Source organism: Aphelocoma coerulescens, assembly GCF_041296385.1.
Source record: "Aphelocoma coerulescens isolate FSJ_1873_10779 chromosome Z unlocalized genomic scaffold, UR_Acoe_1.0 ChrZ, whole genome shotgun sequence".
In the NCBI taxonomy this organism is placed as follows: domain Eukaryota; kingdom Metazoa; phylum Chordata; class Aves; order Passeriformes; family Corvidae; genus Aphelocoma; species Aphelocoma coerulescens.
Window position 1 is genome coordinate 10,185,511 of NW_027184085.1, and position 18,642 is coordinate 10,204,152.

The following is an 18,642-nucleotide window of genomic DNA, read 5'->3' on the forward strand; positions in this document are numbered from 1 at the left end:
AGCTGTGGAATCAAGGGCAGTAGTGGACAACAAGATTTTGTCCTCATGCTTGTGGAAACCATTGAAATCTGACTAGTAGTGGAAAACCTCACTTGTCTGCTACCTGCTTCATGGGGAGCGTTCTGATGTCGATAAAGTTCTTCTGGCTGTCCAGTCCATAAGACCAAAGAGCCAGAAGTCCAGCCCATTCCAGCTGTCTGAGAGGCTGCAGGATAAGGCTTGAAGAAACTGAGGGAGCTTGGCTGGCAGGGGGTGAAATCCACAGCAGTGATCAATGACAGCTGTATTGGTAATGAGTCTTAGCAGGGATTTGCCATGGTATCTGCCAGGCAGGTTCCCTGCGTGCCCTCACACTCATCTCAAAGTTGGTTACTCTCCAGTAAGAAAGAAATGGGCTGTTAAAATACCTCTGGTCTCTGATTCTGCTCCAGTTTTCTCTCTTGATGAAAATGATTTTAATGTTCATTTTCTGAAAGAAGTGGGTCAAAGCTGGGACATACCTGTTAAGATGAGCACAAGAGCAGGCTGGTCCACAAGCTCTTTCTCTCCCCGCCACAGTTGTGTTGCAGCCTAAGGATCGTGTAGATAATGGTTTTTTCTACCCCTCAGACACATGCAAGTACTTTTTACTGGGCAAGGCTGACAGTTGCTATATTAACAGACAGAGGGATAAGAAACCCAAACAAAACCCACTGTGTTTGTTAACTGCTGTAAATGGGATGGAGGGGGAAGGCAGAGCTGTAAAGTAGTTGTGTGGCCATAACGTGGCTGATGGCAACTTCTGGCTCAGACTCAAGTGCTGAGTTTGGACTCTTGGAAGAGAGATCATGTGTTGGTCTTTGGGCAGTGCTGAGGGTGTGGGGCTGGCAGTACCTTTGAGTGATAAATAATCAATATTTGAGTGATGGCAGCAATGCTTTGTACTGACCCTTGGCAGGTGATAGGAAACTGGCCTTACTACTAAAGTGCCACCCTCTTCTCCCACACAAAATGCTCTCTGGAAGCAGAGAACAAGTGTCACTGCTCTGTTGTTATGTTTTTGGGGACAGTGTCAGGGATATTTCAGAGTGTTTGAATGCTAGCAGTTCCTTTTGGGAAGAGGGGAGTTCCTGCTCTGGGAGTTACAGGGAGAAAATATTAAATTAGAGCCTGTATGGAAAACTTTGGCAAACAGACAGTTTTCACCTGATACTTGCCTCAGACCCACTGTTACCTCAGACTAGAGTCCCTACACAGTTATACTAATCTCATCAGTTTGACTCCAGAACTGCACCTCATTCTCTATAAACTCACAGTAGCTGCCGTCGCTTCTGGAAGAATGTGCCCTAAATGCTTTCAGTGAGCTCATTCTTCTCTTCTTCATTATTCTCTGCCTGCACTGGTGCAGGACCAGCCACATGGCTACTTTGCCTCCTTCTGCCTATAGGCCCAATTCACCTTGGTTGTTTAGCAAGATAACTTCTTTTGGTCCCTCTCTGGGGTTCCCATGGCAAGCAGCAGGGATGTGTGCCTCAGGTTTCATTGTCGTGTGTAAGCTCAGCTAGCATAGCTTACTCCCAGATGCCCTCCTTTGCAGGGAGAATGACCTGGCTTGGTTATTGTGCTAGTGCAATCTTCTGCTCTTAGCAGGCAGGTTAATTACAGTGTATTTCCCTGTAGTCCCATCTTCAAACCTTTTCCAGTAACTCAGGTGGAAGAATGATAAGCCCACACAAGGAGAAGATCCAGTGGGAGGAATAAATATTTCTTATCTCTGGTCCCAAGATGCTGTTGGTCCACATGGTGTACCTTCCTTGGCTTTGCCTAATTCATTCTGATGATTGATATCTGGAGTGACACGTCCACCTGGGGTTTGGCTTACTCTGGTCGACGTCTCCTTCATCATTTGGTCTCATCTGAGTTGTTGCAGTGGCTTCTAAGGGGTTTCTTGCCCAAGTGTGTCTTACCCTGACCAGTGATTGTAGCTCCCTTCAGAAAACCAGCAAGTGGATTTCAGCATGCATCTGCACTTAGCCATTTCCTACTGGCAGCAAGCTGTTCTCGCTTGTCCACAGTCAGTGGCACCTAACTTACCCTGCTGCTGAGATTTGTCCTCCAACTGCAGGACCTAGTGCTTTAAATGGTGTTGAGGAGACCATTGTCCTTACCCAGATATCTCCTCCTGCCTTCAGCTCCTTGTCATAGGCCCATTCTTTTCCATAGCACCTGCTATTTATAATTACTGCCTTCATAAAGCACCCTGAAGTTGGTGACTGCTTATTACAGTAAACCTGACAGCCCGTTTGTTCCCATGTGGTCCTCAGAGTGGCTGTTTTTGGGGGAACACTGGGTCAGAGGAGAGGTGAGGCAGCATGGAGCACAGGGTGACCTCAGGCATCCCTGACCCTGGTCAGGAGGGCCAGCCAGTTCATAGTATGATAGGAGAGGAGGAGGGGGGAAACTGCAAGAAAACAGGTGTGTCCTGGCACTGACAAGCAATGGCATGGAGGTGGTTAATGCACAAAGGTGGCAGTGCTCCAGCCACAGCCGTTCAGTTTATGCTTGGCCATATCTGGCTGAGACGCTGAGAATCGTTTTTGACCTGCTGGGGTTTCTGTAATCTCTGTTTTTCTTGATGACTTTGCAAAAGTTCAGAGACCCCATAGAATATTTCCATCTCTGTAACCCTGACCTCTCCCAGGCTTTGTGCTGGTGACAGGATTTGGTACCCCAGGGTAGAGAAGCACCCCAAACTGAAATCGTGCATTTGTGTTTGTCCCAGAGGCACTGAGGAGTGATTCCCCTCTGTACCAGAGCACGTTCAACAGCCAGGATTTTGGTCCAGTGCCTTGTTTCTACTTTCTCCTTGGCATGAGTTGAGGTTGAAAAGAAAAACCACAACAACCTCTTGTCTTGGCCTTCAAAATGGAAGGGGAATCTTCCTTCAAGGGTGCTGGCCACTAGGCCTCACTGCTTTAGTGAGGGAAATTCACTGTGGAGAAATACCCTTCAGCCCAGACCCTAGTAAGGCTTGGAGGACCCTTTTATCTCGTGAGGGACCTCAAAAAGAAATTGCATGTGGACAGGCCAAGAATTTATATAGCCTGAGAGAGCAAAGACCCAAAACCCACACTCCAGAGAGGAAGGAGAAGAAACCCCTTTCCTCAGAGAACAGATATGTAAAAAAAAAAACCCGGGTTTCTTCTAGGCTAGTCTTGTTGTAAATCTTGAAATTCTTTAGCTTGATGCTAAGTTACATAACTGTGTGTAAGAGAAGATAGTCACAAAAGCACACTTCGTCAGATTCCAGATGATTAAACTGATTAAACGCATTCCAAGTCATTAAACTGATGTCATTAAACTGCAAAAAGTAACTGGTTGTCACCCTGCTCATAAGGGACATTACCTGGTGGGCATGTACATATGGATGTTAAGGTACATAAGAAGTGGAATGGAAAATTATTTTACAACTTCTAATCCCACTGCCAATTGGAAAACTGCGTGAAATTAGTCACCCCAGCTCAGAAGCATGAATGCATAGCTGGAGGGAATTGAGAAACTGCCTAGGAAACTGAACAAGTCCCTGGAAAATACTCCTAAGAGGAGAGATTGAAGAAATGGAAGTTACTTGTAGTAAATGGGAAACTGTAGGGTGTGTGATATAAAATAATGAACAATCTAGAGAAAGAAAATGATGATTTATGAGGTGCCCTGATTGTAATGTGAAAGCTCCAGGAAATCAAGGAGGATTATTTGAAACTGATAATATGAATACTTTTCATGTACTGTGATTAATTAGTCCATGAATCTTGCTTTCAAACTTCAAAGCCCAGCAGTATTCCCAAATGGCTTGGCATTCTTGTGAATAAGACTACCCAGTGTATTTATAGTATGTGTTCGGAAGTTGCAGAGTTTTAAAACCTTGTGGTTTTGTTAAGGCCTATCTCAGTGCAAGGGCTTAACGCAGGCAAACATTTGTCTCAGCTACTTGTCTTCTCTGAGACTTCTGGTCCAGAAAGGATGCAACAGCTTCAAGAAAAAAGGTGTTCAAACGTGAATGTGTCCTGTCTGTGAAGATCTGGGAGCCTTGCAGTCTTAAGGTGCCTCCTCAGTTCTCTCAAACACCCTTGAAGTGATTAAAAGAATGCTCACACAATCATAGGATGGTTTGGGTTGGAAAGGACCCTGAAGTTCCCATCTTGTTCCATACCCCTGCATGGGCAGGGACACTTTCAACTAGACCAGGTTGCTCAAAGCCCCATCCAGCCTGGCTTGGTGGGTCTCTTGGAACTCTGACTGCTCTTCCAGTACAGAGTCAAGGATCATCCCTGTTTGCCCTCCTTTTTTTTCTCTATAGTCAATAGGTCTCTGTAGCACAACATCCTCAGCAGAAGACCTTGGTTAATCCAGGGTTATCAGATTTAGTTTACCCTTAATGCTCTGTTGAGCCCAGTCATTCCAAGCCTAATTAGCACATGAGCTTCTTGTGGAGTGATATTCTAAAATAAACTGTCCTGAATAGAGCTTTACAAACTGAGCTTGGTTTGGGTTGCCAGCCCCTACAAGGGATATATTTCCCTCTCAGAAGGAAAGTATGTGTAATCATTAGGAGTGCCTGGTCTGCTTCATAAGTATTTTATTAAGGTTCTGGCTTGCCTTTTGTTAGTTTTGCTGCTTGGAAAATATTCTGTTATATAAACTAATGCTGTGGTTTCATCCAGATCCTCTTGAGTTCTGCCTTGCTGCCAGCCATGTGAACATACAAACACACCCACACATCAAGAGGACAATTGGAGAGAGGTTGGTAATCAGACCAAGGATCTGGGAATACTCTTGTACTTGAGCAGAACGAAAATCTTGGCACTGAAGATAGGCAAATGCAGTAGAAAATATGATCCTCTCCCTGCCCTAGCCCAGGGATAAGCAGTGAAGTTAAATATCCCTATGTTCAAAAGTACTGACAGATAACTACTAGTGTGGCATGTAATTTGGTGTGGAAGGCACTGGTTCAGGGTGTTACAAGCTCTAAAAATTTGTGGGAATTCCAAAAGGGACACTGAGAGATGATTGTATGGTCTCCTAAATTTCTATGGGAAGGTTATGACACCTGCTCTGCAATGTAAACTATTCCCAAATGAAGGAGGCTGCTTGTGACTGGGTAGTCTCATGATGGCCCAAGGATTTGTTCCTACATCAGACAGTTCTTGTCTCATCATCCCAGGAATCATTCTGCCTTTTTTGTTTTTACCCACACTGAACTCTGCTGAAATGAGATTCAGAAATGATTGCAGAGGACCTGTTTGTTCAGGTACCTGGCCAAAAAAAGGATCAAAAAATGCACAGTCTTAACAACAATCAGGCAGTTTCCATTTTCAAATCTGAGTGCTACAGGATCTTTTCCTCCACCTGCCTTCAAGGGATTGTAAAATCCAGCTTGTGGTCTAAAAGCATTTGGGTATCACTGTTATTATTATATATATCCATGTATTAATGTATTAAATAAATAATGTATTATATATGTATTATTTTTATATACTCATGTATTAATATAAGATAATTAATAATTGACATATATATTATATGTAGTCTTGATATCCTTCAGAAGGCAGGATAAATTTAATGTATTAACTCCTCAGATGCTGCTTTTATTGGGCTACTCAACCATTTTGCTTTGTACAATGCTGTCACCCCAAATCAGGGAGTTGCCAGCCTCCAGACCATTGTGTATTCCTGCCTTGGAGATGCAGAAAATGTCTTCCTGTGTATCCAGGCATTTCTTCTAGTCTTGGTAGAACAGCCTAGGGCTAGGAAGGGTTAAAGTCTCCTGCAGCCTTAGCAGGAGTCAGCTGTTGGTCGCAGCTGCTGGTTGAAAAACCATTTAGATGTGCAGCGTGGAAGAGAAACATCTAGTAAAGCAGGCTGCTGCTGGGATGTGTTCTGTTTGTGCCTGATTTTGGCGCTCCTGATTTGTTTGTGCGCAGTGTGCATTAAATTCTGTGTAGGATTGCATCATTTAATACAGCTCCGCAGACACTGGCATTCAGGCTGCCTGGCAGATCTGATGTCCATCACTCCTAGGTGATGCCATACCTGTGCTGCTTCTCCTGCTCACTGGGATGTGGCAGCAAACCATTGCAGCACTGCAGTCTGAAAATAATCCTGGTGGTGCTTTTTGACATGACTAGCTGCTTCATTTACAGTGGCTTCTGGGGTGATATTTTGTTATTTCAAGAGCTTGGCCTGGCTGTGGTTTTACTTGACTCGCCTGTAGCCATCTTTGCTGCTTGTTCTGCTTCTGCTGTCACGCTGCATGAGGTTGTACATCTGCAATCCACCATCTCAAAAATGTTTGTTTTTCACTTGATAGTGAGTAATTCCTACGTATGTGGCACTCTGGGCTGAAGAGACAGTAAACATCATTTTACAGCCTCTTTTTACTGAGTTATCTTAAGACTGAGTTCCTTATTTGTCAGGCTTTTTCAAGTGGTCACTGATGCTTTTGTCTTGCAAGGAAGTTTCTTTTTCTTGCAGGGATTGTTTTGCGGCTGTGATTCCTGCAATGCATAGTCTGGACAGAAGTGCAATGCTGGTTTTAATCTGCACAGAAAGGAAGCAATAGGGAAGATATGCAGCCATGGAGTGGCTGGAGTCTGTATGGATGTGCTGAGCTGTACTGCAGTAAGATCTTGTTCACAGTGAAGACAGGCTTTCTTTGGCCATTTCAGGACTTAGCTCATCTTTCTTCCACAAGTCATGAAGGTGGTGGAGGATGTAGGACTACTTGAGGTAGAGCTGGCCTTGTGTGCCTTTTTTGTGCAGATGAAGATTGCTCCTGAAATTATCCTCCCATAAGCTCTGGATAAGTAGGTCATCTGCTTTGCTATGGTCTGGCCAACACTATGTTGCCTGAAGCCAGATTCCAGTAAGGGTTAGGGAAGAAAATACAGTGCAAGTGATTTGTCACTTCTCTTTGAGAGATCTTTCCAAAGGGTGGTGCAGGGTTGTGTGAACTGATAGATGCTAGTAACCAAGGCGACCATGACCCACAGCTGAAGTGCAAAGAGTAGATTTATCCCATCACTTTACTGGTTGTGAGGTTTCAAAAACAGATGGAGACACATACCCTGCTAAACTTATTCCACCCTAGGAGGAGCCGAAAGCACATGGGCCCATTCCCTGGCCTCAGCATCTCAAAGGGCCTTGCCCATGTGCAATGCTTCATAGTTCTGGGCTTTCCATAGCCTCCAAGCTTCTTACCTCTCTTTCTCCCAGCAGGGAGGCCCAAACCTGTGAACAATGATGTTTTAAGTCATTGACAGGATTTTGTTGTTTTCTACAGAAATTCCATTTGTCAAAGCAAACACAATACATGAAATTTCCCGTACTGAACATTCTTAGCATCTCCCAGCTACCAGGTCACCTTGAGTGAAAACAACTGTTTTTCCTCCTCACTAAATTTTCCACTTTCAAGCCTTTTCTCCCTGCAGTGGTGTGATTCTTGGGATGTTCTGTGCAGGGCCAGGAGTTGGACTTGATGATCCTGATGGGTCCCTTCCAATTCTGCATATTTTGTGATTCTGTGATTCTAATTATAGGGATGTTACAGATCCCCAGCAAGCCCAGAAATCTCCAGTGCTGTTGAGAGTATTTCCATCCATATGGAGCATCTGTGTCCTCTCCACTTCATGACATTATCTCAGGAGCCTTCACCCCTGCAGTGGACACCTGAGCAAGAGCAGCTGCTCATTCACCATTGCATGTAGCCAGTTTTGCCACCCTGTGCAGGCACAGGTCAGAGAGCTGGCACTGATTCCTGAAGCTGAGCTGAGTTTGATGCCTGACTCCCTCAGCCAAACACTCCATTCCCCGCCTCCCATGGCTGTTGTGGTGGAGTTTTGAGCTCACAGCTCCCAGGCATAGAAGCTGGTGGGAAAACCTTTAGTCCAGACTTCTGCTGGCTTTAACTCAGGTTCATCCACAGCTGCTGGCTGTGGTTTTGTCCCCACTCAGCTGCAGCTGCTGGTTCCTGGGGCCCTCAGTTGGGCAGGTCAGTAGAAGGAACACATTGATGAGGCAGCCAGCTGACAGTCCTGCTTTGCCATAAATCATAGAAGCATTAAATGTCTTGAGTTGGAAGGGACCTTAAAGGTAATTTAGTTCCAACCTTGTTGCCATGGACAGGGAAGCCACCCATTAGGTCAGGCTCACTAGGCCCTAACCAAAGCTGTGCAGTTAGGGAGGGGTAGTCTTGGCATCTTTAGATACTGAGTGTGCCCAGAAATTTCATATGCTTACAAGATTTTCTTTCCTTCTGCATGGGTTCCCGAGTGCTCTGGTGACCCTGCAACACCCCGATTCCAGCACCCAGGCAGATGCACGTTTCAGAGAGGAATTGTGTGATTTCTGCTGTTGTAAGATCTTCAGGAAGCTTTCAGATTGCTCAGGCAGAAAGATGCTATACAAGCATAGTCCCTCCTCCTCCTGCTGCTGCTGCTACTAGAGTGTCTGTGATAAGAAAGGATTTACTGTGTCTGCAGTTTAATTCAGCAGCAATTTCTGTGTGATATGAACAGCTAGAAACATCAGTCTTTTTCTTCTCTGTGGATTTGCATAAAGTAATTAGGAGCATATGTGCTGGGGGCTGGGGCAGGGAGGAGGAGGAGGAGCAGGTTCCATCCCAAAGCACCTCAGTGGATGCTCTGAGTCATGGCCTGTAAATGGCTCTTGCCGAATGCCACATGCCAGATGATGAGTCACAGAGCAAGGGAGCACAGAAATGCGAGAAACTGGTTGGGTCACTGTCCTGGCTCCTGTGTTAGCTGGTATAGGTCTGCTGCTTGAGCTATTTTTGGTGTCTTGTGTAACTCTAAATGCACAGAGCAGCTGGGGCTTCTTGTCCTCTGACTGGGAGGCAGTACCTGCCTCACACTGGTTATGTCATCATCAGGAATACACACACTACACCTATTGCTTAGTTCTGTGTGTGCTGGTGACTCCTCATCCCTGACCCATGCAGCTCCTTTCTGCAGCAGCACAAGGGCTGTGACTGATGGTCACATGCTGCAGTTTCCATTTGGAACACATCATAATCCTATATAGTTCTGGGATGTAATGATACATTAATCATGGGCTTAGTCAGGCTGTCCTGGAAACCACTGGAAAAAGCCTTGGCTAAGGCAGGGCTTTGTGGAAAGAAAAGAGAAGTGGTATTTTCAGGAATCACTGCACAACACCACAAGAGGAACCAACCTGAGCTGAGGCAGAAGTTTAGGAAATATTTAGTCTTTCTATTTTTCTGCAGCTCCCTTTAAACATAAAGGGCTGGAATATTCATCCTGGGAGCATGCAGACCACCCTGACTATGCTTCCTGTCCCCTGAGGCAGGGAAGGAGAGCTGGAGGTTTAGGATGAGTAAAACAACTAGCATTTCCTTTTATACCTTTTCTTTCATTAGACGCACTGGATGATTTAATAAAGTACTTAAGGAAGGTGTGAATTTGACAGAGATGTAATAGCTGGCAAGAAAGAAACAGGTATCCAAACAAATACCACTAACTAGACCCATCATGCAACAACTTACAGGCTTCCTCACCTCCACCCTCTGCTAATTCATTCCCTTGGTTCAGGACCATCCCCAGGCCACTCACCCCATCCCACTCACCCCATCCTCTTCTCTGATGCTGCTCCCTGAATGTCCTCCAGTTTCCTGGAATTTTCCTGATAAGTTTTTTTTTAAAACCGTCCAGTGCTTTTTGGTAGCTTTTGGAGTGGCAGAGCCAGGGCAGGGATAAACTGCGGTATTGGTGCTGGATTCAGTGAGCCCTGAGATCCCCCACACTGTCTGAAGGGTGGCTTTCAGTTTGGATTAATCCCCCAGCCCTTTTGCCTGGAGGTGGACATACAGGGATGAATATATTGCTCCCTGTGGGGCAAAGAGGAGATGTCTGTATTGTGCCTGTGTCTGCAAGATCACATAAACCATTGCTTTTTGAAGCATTTATGCTGGTGCTTGTTTTGCAGGGTTTTGTGTGGTTTCTTCAGGCATGTTAATGCAAATGCACTGTGGGAATGAGGGGTTAACATGGAACAGCCCTCAAAGAACAAGCAGCTCTAATACAAAAGAATTTTTTCTGCTTCTTCTACGAAACTGAATGCCTAGCTTTTAACCCTGTTTTTGCATATTTCACCCTTGAGCGACATGATGAATTTTGGTCCCTTTGAGGAAGGTGATGATGACAGAGAAACCATAGCCATACAGAAAGAGTCAGCAACAACCCTCACAGTTAAAGGTTTCCTTTGGGCACTCAATTCCATCGATGAAGTGACTGAGGTTTGTAGAAAGAATAATCTGTTCAGAAAAGGCATCCTCCAAAAAGTCTCCAGCTGACAGTTCTGATGATGTTCCTCCTGCTTCTTCATCCTCTGTGCTCTATGTGCAGTCTTTTTGCATTAAAATCACATTTATGTCTTATATCTCAGCATGTCTCCTCCAATGTATTACATTTTATGAGGAAGCCTGTGTTACTGTGAGCTGAACCCTGTTGCCCCACATGTGTACAGGGGACAGCTCTGAGAAGAGTGGGGTATTAAGGGTTCAGCTTTAGAACTCCAAAAGTGTAGTTGGAGCCATAACAGAGATCAGAGTGTGCCTGGAGGTGTGAGACCGTAACTCATCAGCTCTTGGAGGCAATTGCAGGCAGGTCTGGTGGCTTCTGCATTTTCTCAGCAGTGTTGCAGAGGCAGAAGCTTGTACCCAAGGAGCCATGAAGCTGCACTGACCACCTTTAAATTAGCACAGTGTCCTCAGTCTTAGAGGTATGGCAGGCGAGGGATTTGAGGGCCTCTGTGTAGTGGTCAGCAAGGACTTAGAAGGCACAAAGTACAGAGCCCAAAGGATTCTGCATGCTCCTGTTACCTACAGCATGCTGCCTCCTCTCTAAAGCACAGATGTGACGTGGTAGGTGGATCTCAGATCAGTGCTGAACCATCCTTTGTTGCTCAGCACTCACCTGCTTTTTACCTAGAGTTTTGCTGCAGCTAAGGAGTTTTTGTTGCGTATATTTATTTCCACGGGGGTGCAATCACTCATGAGCAGTTCCATACCAAATGTAGCTGTATCGCAAAAAGCCATTCTATCTGCTCCATATTATCCTGGTTGGAATGAAGCATCCACAGTCTGGCCCTCACCTTCTCCAGGTAATCCTTAGCACCTCAAGGAAGAGCTCCCTGAATAAACAACCCATATCTGCCATGTTGCAGCAGATGGTGTCAGTATGGAGAAGGCAAGAATTCTGACATTTGAAAATAAAATGGCTGATGTACAGACGTGTCTAGAGTTGTGGTGCTCCCTGCATGCCTCCCTGCCTTGCACTGCCATTACATGCTTTTCTAGGCTGGATGCTGTGTTTGCTTTTGTGTGTGTAGCATTGAGCAGGATTCAGCACAATGATAAGAAGAATGAATTGGTCTGGCAAAAAATGTTCAGGTATGGACTGCCTATCCACATCTGCAAATTTCCTGTTGCAAAAGGGGAGTGAGGGCTTTACAAAGAGCTGATGAAAACCAGCAAAATCTAAAACTAGTCTGCTTGCTGCATTTTATTCCCCAATGTCAGTCTCAATGTAGCAGACCCTGAGTAGGAAGAGGAAGGATATTTCTACAGTCTTCCAGAATAAGGAAGGGTCAACTAATGGTGCAGCCAGGGAGGATAATCTGGTGCTGGGAACCGAATAATCCTTGTGCTGGCAGTGCCATTGCCAACCTCCCTGCACCCCTAAGTCCAGAGGATGCCAGGAGGTGTTGCAAGGGAGAGAAATGGAGTAGCTATGGCACAAATGTCCTGCCTATCCCTAGAGAAGCCATCAGAATGTCTCCTGGCAGGAGCTGTCTGCATGTCACCTGTGATCCTGCACCTCAGAGCCTGGCGCTGGGAAGCAGGCTGTGGGTGCAGGCAGGATGGGCAGCCGTCTGCTGCAGCATCTGTGGCAGCCGGTGAATCACAGCCCACCTGGGGAGCCTGTGCTGCTGCCGGAGCCAGAGGGCTGGGCAGAGCTGCGTGTTGCAGCCAGAGCACGGGAGAGACTGATGAGAAATGGCTGCATGTCAGCTCTGACATTTTGCCGTCAAATGTCAAAGTGTGTCTGTGCAAGCCTTGTCCTCCCACAGCAGCTTCTGCACTGCCGTGAATTGTGTGCGGGGCTTGTCAGCAGATGGATGCTGGTGCTGGGAGCCTCCTCCAAGCAGCCATTTCCCAGAGGCAGCAGAGACCTGGTGCTTCAGCAATGGAGTGTGCTGCCATCATTGTCTGTATCCTCAAAATGATGCTTTTCAGGTGGTTGCATAGTGGCAGCACTCGAAATACAGCATAGCCTGGTGGAGAGGTGTGATCTGAGCATTACAGTCAGATACAAGAGCAGTAACAAAGGCAGGGGTGGGCAACATGAGTAGATAGGCACTGGGGGACCAGCTTTTTTCCCAAAATGCTTGTGAGGCAGGGGCGGGGAGACAGGATAAGCTTCTGCTGAGTTAAATAGAAATAAACTCAGATAAACTCAGACCTCCTGCTGTGCCATCACTGGTGCACAAGGTCCAAATTGGGGCATGAACATCACTCCAGCAAGTGTGTGTGTCTATGTGTGCTCTAGGCTCAGGGTCAGGAGCTGCTGTTATCCACAGTGGCTCTTGAGCAATGGGATCTTAGGAATCCTTGATGAAAAAAAGCTGTCCCCCGGGATCTAGGCTGAGTACAGATCAGCCTCTGTGGCAGCAGCTGTGGGAAAGGAACCAAAAGCTTGTAAGACAGAGGAGTCACTGAAAGGGGTGTAAAGGTTGATAGAGGTTTTAGGTAGACTACAGGTGAGGGAGAGTTTAGGGTTGCACAGTTAATAGTCCAGTTGGATGTGGTCCAAGTGGTCCAGGTGATCTCTCTCCTTCAGAGCCTAAACCTGGATGAAATGTGCCAGGAGAAGCAGACATGTAGGTGAGAGTCCTGGCCATGTAAGTCTCTGGCAGCATGTACCAGAAGGCCTGTCTGTTCTCTGACACTGGTGTTAGCATTAACTTTCGCATTATTGAGAGTTTACTGTAAACATTAGCTCTGTTTCCATCTTTGTAGTTTTATTTCCTGCCAGCATCATCCTGTGTCTGTGAGAAGCACTACTGTGCGTGGGAGGAAAGTACTTCTTTTGATCATTTCTATCATCTTCTAATTGCTATTCTTACACCTTGAGGCTGAAAGAAGTTAAGTTCCTGATGTTTCTGTGTAGCTGTCTCATTGCTTAAGTTCTTGTACTAACTTCACTTAACCCACATTTCTCAGTTTCTCTCCTGAGCTCCCATTTGGTTTTGCAGGTCTGCTCCAAATCCATTATCACCTCACAGTCACAAATGCTGGGGTAAGGTAGGCAAAAGCCACTGTACATACCACTTTCTGGAGTCTGAAGGTCAGTGATGGAGGTCCTGGAGTCCAGAGCAGGATCCAAGGATGCAGTTTTCAGGGTGCACTGAGCACTGAGGATGCCTGGATGAGTTACAGGGTGTGTAACGCTGACCAAGGGTGCTTGGGCCAAGATTTTCAGGGCAAGTGGTAGATCTGTGAGAGCACTAGGTCATTTTTTAATCTCTCAGACTCATCCTGGATCACTGCTGTCTTTTGTGGGTTCTCCCTCTCCTGCTGCCTTAGCTACCCACCCATGCACTTGTCTGTGTTGGATTATCTGATATGTACAAGGGAAGGGAAGAGGAAAACTCTCTGCAGACTGTGCTGGAGGTGCTTGTAGGCTGGACTTCTGGGTTAGGTGGGGAGGGAGAAGTGAGTTTTTCCTTTGCTATCCCACGTCAAGTGCTGGTGAACATCTACAAGGAAAGATGAAGAGGCACTTTTGACACAAGCAGAGAGTGACAGGACAATGGGGAAAGGCTTTAAACTGAAAGATGACATGTTTAGATTAGATCTTAGGAAGAAATTCTTTATTGTGAGGGTAGAGAGGCACTGGAATGGATTACTCAGAGAAATTGTTGATGCCCAGTTGTTGACGCTGGGAGTGGCCCAAGGCCAGGTTGGATGGGGCTTTGCACAACCCAGTCCCAGGGAAGGTGTCCCTGCCCATGGCAGGGGGGTTGGAATGAGATGTTCTTTAAGGTCCCTTCTGTCCAAACCATTTTGTTATTCTGCTGGCTCTACGAGAACCTGCTATTTACTGAACACAGGGAGAGTGGGGCTCTCAGTGCCCTGCCTGTGCAGTGCCCTGCCTATATGGTCCCCTATCCTGGGACTGTGGCAGTCACACTGTTGTGAAGTACAGCAGGTAATAAGATAAGCAGGTAAATGCCACAGATAATGTGGCAGAGAGATATGAATCCCTCACAGACCACAGGAGGGACCAGTCTGAGCTGAGGTTTCACCGTCAACAAAAGCCAGTATGGGACCTCTTTGACTGATGCCTGTGCCTCCCCATGACCCCAGTGGAGTTATCCACTCCTTTTCACTGGAGAGGCCCTTGCGTGCATAAGTAGTTGCATACTTTGGCATGTTCTTCTGGCACCATTAAAAGGGCTCAAGACCTCATGGGGTCTCCTGGATTTTGGAGAGGAATGACTGTTGCTGCTTTTCTGTTTCAGTCTGCTCCTGCTTTCCAGTCTGCCTGGACTTTTGTGTGTCTGTTGCAGGACCTTGCTGTGTTTGGTTCTTGAAGGAAAGTTCAGTGTATCTAAAAGGAAGCAAAGATGTTCAATCCAGTGTGAGAAGATAGACTGCTCTCACCAGAGTGCAGTGCTTCACTTCATACCCTGTACTGTTTTCCTGTGAGCACACAGTGCCATCTGCAGTGAGGTCTTTGTTTGGCCCAAAGCTTGTACAGCCCTTTGGCCACTTGACTGAAATCAGTTACTCTCTTCAGGTAGCTTTGAGAGGGGTCAGGTGGAATCACAAGTGTTGTCCCAGGAACCTGCATGGAGGGTGACATATTTGTTTTACATTGTGATGGTTTGTTTCCCAGAAGAAGGACCTCGTGCTCAGGTACTTGTGCTGACAAGAAACCAGTCTGTTTGATCCTTGTCAACACATGGAATCTTCACTCACACCAAGGATGCTTTTAATAGTCACTGCCTTTCCCGAGAGGTGACTTCCTTTGTGATTTTGTTTCTCTGTAGGTATCTGAATTCCCTCATGAGAAGTGTCCTCCCTGCCTCTCATGTGCAGCCCTACCTGTTCATGGGTGGTACCAGCTTCACTGATGCCCTGAAGAGTATTCCTCACCATGGATAGTCCTCCCAAACTGACTGGTGAGACGCTGATTGTCCATCACATTCCCCTGGTGCATTGCCAGGTCCCCGATAGACAGTGCTGCTCCGTGAGCAAAAGGACCAACCCCTTCTGCCAGCCAGAGCTCAGCATTACTCGGACCTCTGCCCTTCCAGACAGAGACCTCTCACAGACTGACTCCTTGGTGTACAGCAGCTTTCTCCAGACCTCTGAAACCGCAGCAGAGGCCTCAGACAAAAAAGAAAGAAAAGCAAGGGATCTGATTGTCCCTAGTGTCAGTAAGAGACACAACCCTTTCCTGCTGAGTGAGGGTGAAGACCTCAACATTTTTGGGGATGACTTGGGTCAAAAATCTTTCCACCTTCACAACTCACTCGTTGATGGCAAACCTCCCTTCAGTCTGCAGGATCTGGCCTTGCCCCCTTTCCACCTCCACGACTCCAACCACATTGTAAAATCCTGGAACATGGCCAGCCGGTCTGGTGTGGTGGATGGGCAAGAGGACAAACTCAGCAGTGACAACATCCAGAAGAGGAACAACGCGAACAGATGCCACCAGGCCTCAGAACGCATGGAGCTGGATGAATGCAGCTGCCATCGTGGCAGCTCCTCCAACTTCTCCTTTGACAGTGGTGACCAGGAGTGGAACCAGAACACGGGTGAATCACTGCGGAATCAGGACGCCCTGCACAGGACATGCAGTTGTTCCAGCTCAGAGATCCAGCACTGTCGCTGCTACAGTTCATCAAGTCAGTCTGAAGTGATTGACCAACAGATGGGCTACATCAGTGACTCTTCTTGCAACAGTTCTGATGGGGTCCTGGTGAACTTCAGTGCTCTCTACAACAAAATGAATGGCCAGTCTCAATCCAACCTGAATTCAGCTAACCTGTCCTGTGACTCTTCCTTCTGCAGCCACTCAGACACAGGAGCTTTTTACCTGGATTTACATTCATCACCCACTGAATCCAAGATGTCTTGCGAGTCGCATAACCCAGAGAGTTCGGGGAAGGTGTGTGGGTGTCAGCACTCCTCCTCACCTGTCCTCGATGCTAACTGCAACTCCTACCACCTCCACTGTGAGCCTTGCACGTCGGAGAGCTCAGACCTCACTGCTTGCTTCCAGAGCCAAGCACGGCTTGTTGTGGCTACTCAGAATTACTATAAGTTAGTCACGTGTGACTTGTCTTCCCAGTCATCCCCCAGCCCTGCGGGATCTTCCATAACTAGCTGCTCAGAAGACCAGACCAAGGGTAGCCCAGCCCAGCCCACAGAATACTATCTCTTTAGAAGGCCAGACCTGAGACAAGAAGAAGGCAACGTAGAGTGCAGTGAAGAGGAGCCAAAGGGAGACTCCAGCCAGAACATGATTGAGGGTCAGGTCTATGTCAATGTGTCACCACCGAACCTCAACACAAGCCGGCAGCGCTCCAGGAGCTATGATCAGAACCTGGACAGGAGTCCTGGCAGCAGGCTGGGCTCCTTGGAGCGCATGGTGAGCTGTCCAGTCAAGCTAAGTGAAAGTCCAGCAATACCCATCCAGAGCTCTCCCCCCAAGAGGGTGACATCGTTCGCTGAGCTGGCTAAAGGACGGAAAAAGAACAGCACCTCCCCACCGCTCCGCTCTAGTGGTGATTCTTCCCTGGAGTTCTCTCCAATCCCTGAGACTCAGCGGGATTGCCCAACCTTCCTTGAAGAAAGAGCTCGGCGCAGCCAGAGTCTTCCACCCATGCCCTTCATCCACGGCCTGAACCGGAGCTGCGAGGGCTTCTGTTTGAATCATGCTTTTGGGGACAGCCAGGCTTTGTGTTCCACCAAAGACTCGCTCTCCAATGAGAAGGTCCCCAGTGGGCATGGGGCAGGTGAGCAAGCCCCTCTCTCCCTGCTGACGGAGGCAGATGCCAGCTTCTCGGGTGGCTCTGCCAGTGGCCACGGACAAAAAGATGTTAGAGCCCGAGCAGACGGTAAGGAGCCAAACTAGGCAGAAGGGATAAGTAAAAAGGAAGGCAGCTCTTTGGGATATGAGGGGAACCGCAGGGGAACCTGCATGGTGGTAGGAAACCAGTGGCCATGCAGTTTGGTTCCTGGTCTGCCAGTCCCTGGGACAAAGCCTTGCTGTGCTCATTTCAGTCTCATATCAGTGTACGTGTCTTGTCTCTGTATTTCTAAAGCCTCCTGAGGTTTTGCTCAAACCTTTCATACCACATGAGCGAGGACATGGCATTAGCACTGAGAGAGTCTGTGCAGCTTGAAGGGTTGTATCCCTTCCAGGGAGTTTACTGTGCTTGTCCATAAGAATCACCTGCCCTTAGCTCCTAAGACAAAGATGTGAAGATGCTCAGTAGAGTCATAGTCACAGCCTTTCTTCTTTGGAGCTATTTGGGGCAGAAGTGGAGAAGGAAGAGACATAGCCAGCAATCTTCTTTCCATGCAGGTTCAGGAAGCTCACTCAGGTTCTGCTAGGACTTATAGTGTGAGTCCTTAAGAGTCTAACCTGTGTGTCTCTGCTGGAATATCCTGGTCATGCCCTCCACAGTGCTGTGGATTGCAGCAAAGGTTCCCATGGAGAGCCTTTGTCACAGTTACCTCTGTAGGGAATCCTGTAATATGTAAGTTGTTTCCCACCTTGATATTGCTGTCACTTGTCCTCATGAGGAAGCTGTGTGACACTCCCTTCAGAGGTATGGTGATTTCTCCAGCATTGTGGGAGACCTGTCTCTGCCCTAGGCAGGTCTTACACCTGCTTCACAGGTAGAAGCCCTTCTAAAATGCCTCTGACCAGACCACTGCGGTAGATAGCCCCTACCATGTCAAAAAACAGACTGTCTCCACTTAATGTCCTCAAAATCTTTGGCAGGAGGTAAGAACATGTGGTTTATTGCCATGTCAGGGGTGGGAGAGATTTTGGCCCTTGGAGCAAAAGTTTTTTAGTTATTGTCCTGTTTGTTTATTGAGCCTTGAATGTGTGCTTGGTTTGGGATGGCAGTGAAGGCAGGTCTCTACTGGGAGAGGGCAGCATGGGAGCAGCCCTCTTAGCTTCAGAGGGAGGGCTTGGAAGGAGCAGGCCCTGCTCAGGCAGGAGGGGGCAGACAGGAACTTTCAAGGTAATACATCCCAGCAGTTGCTGCCCACCACTCCGATGGGGTCCCTCCCTCTGCACTGTGACAGCAAGGCAGGCATCAGGGCTGTGCAGGAAGCTTCTGCCTGCAGCTGGAGATGGACACGTATCTGCCTTGCTGCAGCCCAGAGCAGCATGCAAGCCCAGAATCTCTGAGAGGGACTAGAGGGAAAGCAAGCCCTGCTAAAAGCTGGCTACAGGGAGAAAGGTCTGGAACACCCCACAGACACTGGGTAACACCAGGGCTGATCAGGGATCTCAGTCAGCCCCATGTGTGCAACCA

At 47.4% G+C, this 18,642-nt stretch overlaps 1 protein-coding gene across 5 annotated transcripts in view; it reads left to right on the forward strand.

Annotated features, from left to right (window-relative positions):
• RUSC2 (RUN and SH3 domain containing 2) overlaps window positions 1-18,642 on the forward strand; it is a 59,295-nt gene that overhangs the window by 26,101 nt on the left and 14,552 nt on the right. For 4 of the 5 annotated variants that reach the window (XM_069001898.1, XM_069001899.1, XM_069001903.1 and 1 more), the window contains one exon: window positions 15,130-17,205. In XM_069001898.1, the coding sequence (XP_068857999.1) occupies window positions 15,237-17,205 (1,969 nt within the window). In that variant the 5' untranslated portion in view covers window positions 15,130-15,236. The remainder of the gene's footprint in view (window positions 1-15,129; window positions 17,206-18,642) is intronic. The other variant, XM_069001902.1, reaches the window with a different exon arrangement.